We start from the raw sequence: 5,827 nt of genomic DNA, 5'->3' as shown, positions 1-5,827 counted from the left end.
GCAGTTGCAGCAGCAGTTCATTTTAGACAGAAACTTGGAGCCTGCCCAGAAGCTGTCTGCTGTAAGCAGCTTTGAGAACTACCAGGGGGCTCCCTAACAGAGGGACACTGCAACTTCTCAGGACACTGATGAGTCCCCACGACCAGATGCTTTTACCACTGTCCCTGTGGCTCAGTTTCCATCAGATCTCCTGTGAGGTCCCATTCTTCCCCTGAGAGCAGGTACCACTGGCCCACTCCTTGCTGTCTGAGTCTTGGCAGGGACCCTTCTCTGGATGTTCTCCAATACTCTCAGCTGTGGCCATGTCCCTCTGAGCAGACACTCATTTGTGGTCCCAACCATTGTATATAGTGTGGCCTGTTTTCCAAGATGAGTGATTCTCTGTCCCACAGAGCATGCTCCTAAGCATTCATCCTTTGGTCCAGCCCTACCAAAGACATCCCCATCCAGGGGACGCAGCTGGACACTCTGCAGCCTAGCCTTGGGGTCAGTTCCTGCCCTTCTCTGGTCAGACTCCCCCCCCCCCCAGAAGTCAAGGCTAAATTAACATAACACCTCTGTCCTTAACCTGGCTTCACCAACTCAGTAAAATCAGTTCTTCAGTCCAAATTCTCAATGTCTGACTGTTTATCATCTCTTCTGCTTCCAGTGTAGTCAAGCCTAGCTAAAGTCAACCTTTCTGATGTCTCTTACATATTCCTTTGTGATTTGAACATTTTTCTTACCTGAGGAGACTCATGTGGCATCCCTGACTTGGTCTGAGCCTTTTGGCTGCATTTGTCTCAACCTCACCCCCTTAGCCATCAGTACATGTACATCTGTCCCTTGCTTATGTACTTTGGAAGTCCTGACCTTAGCTGAATGGACCTTGATGTGGTACCAGACTCCAGAAGGCCAGAGAATGTCAGAACTTGAACTCATATGCTGCATGGTGGGTTTTATTGAGAACAGGGTACAATGTGACACTCAGGGATTATTTGCCATTATGTCTTTTATCCAGGATTTGTAAATAATAAGTTTGGTGTATATGGATGGGACATTGGGTGTAGCACATGGGCTCGGCCCAAATGATGTGATCCCTTGGAGAACACCATCACAGATCAGTGGGCCTCCCGAGTCACCCTGAAAGAAGGATAGGGACAGGAGTAAGGAAGGACCTGGCAGTTGGGTTCTGCTGGCCATCCTGGAACTGACTCCCAGGGGAGGAAGACAGGGACTCTAAGAGGCAGCTCTGGCTAGAAGGGAATCAAGCTATTGGGAGGCCAGCTCTTACAGGGACATGGGGTTGGAGTGGGGGTGGACGGGACAATCCCCAGAGCAGAGTCAAAAGGAGAAATAGTACCAGCTACAGGATCCTCCCCTCCCAGCCTGCATCCCTTCCATAGGGAAGGATGCTAAGCACCTGACTAGACAGGGTGTTGAAGTGGGAACCAGGAACCTCAGTCCCCTCTTTCAGTCCTTCCCCTCACTGCAGGGGGGGAGGCTGTCTCACCCCGCAAGTGTCTTTGCTTCCATCCATCTCTCCTGCACACAGCATTGCATCTGTCACTTTTTCTAAGTATACTTTGGCACAGATCTGATTAGGCATGAGCTTGAGGTACACACACTGGAGATCATCTGGGAATGTGTCTGTGGATCAGGAGTCAAGAGGGTGGTGAGCAGAAGCCAGCCCAGTCATGTCTGCCCCTCCCCTGCACCTAGATGCGATGCTTGGACCAGACTCACACTCCTCTGTGGGTGTAATGCTGCCCCAGCCTGAGGCAAGGCATCTGCTCCCCACAGTGGGCTCCTCAGTGGGGAGGTCGAGGGGCTTCACAACATCTGTGATTTCCGCAGGCTCGCTGAGACGGAGCAGCATCAGGTCATTGCTGTAGTCATCATCACGATGTGGCCTGTGATCTACTTTCATGAGGCTCATGTTGAAGCCAGGGTGAGGGAAGCTTTTGCTGACAAATTGTTGCTGAGCAGAGGGTTCTTCCTCTAATTGGTTGTTTTTGCCCAGCCAAACCTGGTAATTGCTGGGGGTCAGGGTAGGAGATGGAGGGAATGAGAAGAGACAACCAGGGAGATTGAGAAGAGTACAGGGGAGAAGGGGAGGGAGGAGGCATGAAAGAGAGAGGGTCAGAGACAAAAACACACACAAAATGACACCCCTCACTCCACACACATAGAAACAGAGACAGAAACCCTGACACACAAGTAAAGACAGAAAGGCATATACATATATCCACACAGGCACAAACACACACACACACACATATGCATATAGAAACAGAAAAAAAACACACAGACAGACAGAAAGGAATGTACACACATATATGCATAAAGAGACAAAGAGTCAGAAAGAGACCGAGGCAGGAACAGAAAATAAGAGAAGAGGGGGCCGGGAGGAGGGGGAAGGAAGGAAGGGCATGGAGGAGGGCGAAGGCCTGAGATCTGCTCAGGTGCAGCTGGGACCAGACTAAACTTCCCCAGCAGGTAAGGCCTGGCCTGCAGCCCAAGGTCTGAGCTCTCTGCCCTCACTCCTCAGAATCTGCTCTCTCTGTACTCAGTTACCTCACCCAGCTCCAGCTCTGACCAGCCCTTCTCTGTATATATCCTCATAGTGGACAGAAGGTCCTAGAGACCAAGGTGGTCTGGGGAGAGTGAGGACTTCTCTCACACCCTAATGTCAGTGACAGCTCTTTTTATCCCTTAGGCCTGGTCCCCACTATGGCCAGTACTGATAAAAGAGAACACATGAGACCCAGACCCAGACAGGGCTGGGGAGAGACACAAGGGGGAGACACACAGTGACAGATGGTCACAGAGACACTCAGATGTGAATACAGACAGGAGACAGATAATAAGACAGAAAAGGAAGAAACAGACTCTGAACCCAAGCCTGGAGAGAGGCCCAAAGAGAGACCCAGGAGGTCATGGATAGACTTTCAGCCAGTCCCTCCCTCCTGCCCTTCAGTACCCCAGCCTGTCCTGGAGTCATGTCCTCTGGCTGCCACCCTGCTTTCCTGTCTCCTCCCTTACTCACTCATTATAGCAGTGGGCAGCCGTGAGAACCCAGTTGAGGTCCAACAGAACACCACTGCATTGATATATTTTATCTTCGGTGAAGCTGAAAATAATCACATTCCAAGGTTGGGAGTTCTTCTCACAGTTAAATCCTCCAACTATCAGATTCTGGACAGGAGGCACAGCATCTGCAACAGGGACAATGGGAGAGGGGAGGGTTGGCACAGATAGGGAGGTATACTGTTGGGGAATGCAGTTAAGCAGTGTTGGGATCAGGGCCATGGCCAGGGGATCTGGGCAAGGGACCCATATATGACTGGTCGTGGATAGGGAGATATCTGCTGTGGGGACAGAAATACCTCTGGAAGCAGGAATTGGGTGTAGTGTCTGGCCACTTTATAGTTTTGGCACAATGAATGACAGGGAAACCAGAAGGGGGGGATTCTAGTGCATTCTTACTCCAATGAGAATGAAATCCTTTGATTTGGCATTTAGAGTCTCCAAGGCTTGAGAAGAAGTCAGGGCCTGGGCTGGATTTTGGGAATACTAGAAAGGGTGAGGTCTCAGAAAACTAGATTTGAGTGAATAAATGAATCCAGGAAAGGGAGCTTAGGGATGATTGGGGTTCCTTTGATTGTGCATGAAGTGGCCAGCTGGGTTGGGAGAGAATGAGGGGGTTTCCAGATCAAAGGGGCATGGGCTTTTTGATGGTCTGTGTTGGAGTTGATATTTAAGAGCCATGGGGTTACCTAAGACCGAAGTTTCAGATTGGAAAAGCAGTAAAAAAAGGAAATTCTGGGGGACTGTGGGGGAAAAGCTCTGCTTCCTGTGGAGGTGGGGCAAATGATCTAGGTATTGGTGAGGCCCAGGGATCTCTTGGAGGCAGCCTCAGGACAGGAATGGAAAATGAGTTAAAGCAAGTCAGGCAACTGTGAGGCAGAGGGGAGGACCCAACTGATGTGGTTAGGCTTTGGGGTCTGTGGGGTGTCCTGTACAGATTGGGAACTAGAGCTGTGCAGTGGGGCTCCTGTGAGACAGGACAGGAGCTGGTGAATGTTAGAAACACTGAGGAGCCTGCGGCTCAGGACCTGAGGCGTGAGAGGGAACTGCGGTCCAAAGCACAGCATTTGGCAACAGAGGGAAGCTTGGCAAGCCAGGCAGGAGAGCACTCATCTATAATCCCAGTACACAGCAGGCTGAGGCAGGAGGATGGCCATGGACTAAGAACAGGTCTGGGCCACATCATGAGACACTAGCTCAGAACTTATTTCCAAGAGCTGGGCAGGAGATGGCTTGGTTGCTACAGGACTGGCTGTGCAAGCATTAGCACCTGAGCTGAACCCTCCAGAACCCAGGTGAAAAGTCAGGTGTGGCGCTGTGCACCTGTAACCCCAGAGCTGGGGAGGTGGAAACAGGAGGATTCCCCTGAGGCTTGCTGGACAGCCATTATAGCCTAAGAGGAACTCCCCATTCAGTGAGAGACCCTGCCAAGGGGGCAAGTGATTGAGGAAGATACTTGATATTCATGTCTGGTGTTTGCCACCTGACTCTTCCTCAAAAAACCATATTAAACCAAACAGCCAGGAAGAATGTACATTGGCAGATCCCCCACAACATAAAGGTGGGAACCCATCTGATGTCACAAGCCAATTTGAGAACTGAAACTTTTATTAGAAACGGATCAACTTGAGTAGAGGGGGACAAGTTATCAGGATGTGGAGAACACCGCTGAGATCTTGAAGCTGCTGGACAGCCTAAGGTACTAGTGTGGGATTTAGGCAAGCCCCTGACTCAGGGGTTGGACTATTAGGCTCTAGGAAAAATGAAGAAGTAGAGGGACATCTGAGGTCCTAATGTTGGTAAGGGGTTGGGTTCCTTAGAAAGACTGGAGAAGCCCAGAGATGATCAGGTGGCTAAGGAGGTTGAGAAAGTTCTGGAAAATGGGAGAGAACAGGAGCCTGGCATGGGAGCAAGGACTGCGAGGGACTCTGCAGTGTGCAGGGGCAGAGAAGGAGGAGCAGGTGGTGCTTCAGGATGTAGCTGGGGAAAGGGGAGAGGGGAAAGGGATGTCCAGGGCCAAAGGCAGCATGAGAGTCAGGGCTCTGACCCCTCCCACTTCCCTCATCTCACCAATCCCTGCTAGGGACAGGGCAAGGAACAGGATCAGGAACCACATGGTAACAGGTGTCCAGGAGAAGCAGGCAGTGAGCTTGGAGCTCCTCATTGAGCCCTTAAAAACCCTCATTCTCCTACTCCAGCCCCACCCCTGCACTGTTGGGACCTAGAGGGTGGCCAAAGCCCTGCCCTTGCTGACCTAGGTGGATTCTCTGCTCTCAACCTCAGGCCTGTGGCAGGGAAGGCCCAGTTTTATCTGCTGTCCAGTAGGCCCTAGGTCACCCTGGATACCTTCCCAGGGCTGAGGTTGGGTAGGGCAGGATCGGCTGTTCCTGGAGCTGCTCGTGTTCCGGTTACTGTAGCCAGATGGCAAGGTCAGTGGCGATGGTGAAGGAGTGTGAAAGGATGGTGGAGTTGCTTGTGACCCCCAACACACAGCTCTAAGGAAGGTTCTGTACCTCAGGACCAAGATAATCCTCAGAAGTCAGCAGTTAGAACAAATTCTTTGCACTAGTTGTAGCCAAGAGGGTTGCAAGCTCTCCACAGATACAAATCCTGTTTTTGCAAGTGACAAAATTATTTCCTTCTTGGACTTGGATCTCTGGATCACTGATTTTATTGTTCCCATCAGAAGTTTGGGAGCTGGGTGTAGTTGTGCACACCTTCATTCCCAGCACTTTGACACCAGAGGCAGGTGATTCCT

At 51.0% G+C, this 5,827-nt stretch overlaps 1 protein-coding gene across 2 annotated transcripts; it reads right to left on the bottom strand.

Moving 5' to 3' along the window:
* Positions 1–966: 966 nt before the first annotated feature.
* Positions 967–5,188, bottom strand: LOC116102113 (renal glandular kallikrein-like). 2 transcript variants are annotated; one of them, XM_031386354.1, is made up of 5 exons: positions 5,140–5,188; positions 3,029–3,197; positions 1,717–2,018; positions 1,493–1,617; positions 967–1,122 (listed from the first exon to the last, which is right to left on the bottom strand). In XM_031386354.1, exons 1-5 carry the CDS (start codon positions 5,183–5,185, stop codon positions 967–969), a joined length of 798 nt encoding a protein of 265 aa, XP_031242214.1. In that variant the 5' UTR covers positions 5,186–5,188. The 2 variants fall into 2 exon arrangements, with proteins under 2 accessions (XP_031242214.1, XP_031242213.1); XM_031386353.1 differs by having other exon boundaries at positions 1,493–1,629; positions 1,726–2,018; positions 5,140–5,185.
* Between the last annotated feature and the right edge of the window lie 639 nt (positions 5,189–5,827).

This window comes from Mastomys coucha, unplaced genomic scaffold (assembly GCF_008632895.1).
Source record: "Mastomys coucha isolate ucsf_1 unplaced genomic scaffold, UCSF_Mcou_1 pScaffold21, whole genome shotgun sequence".
Taxonomy (NCBI): Eukaryota; Metazoa; Chordata; class Mammalia; order Rodentia; family Muridae; genus Mastomys; species Mastomys coucha.
The sequence above is the reverse complement of the archived record's forward strand: the minus strand, read 5'-3'. Positions and strand labels throughout refer to the sequence as shown.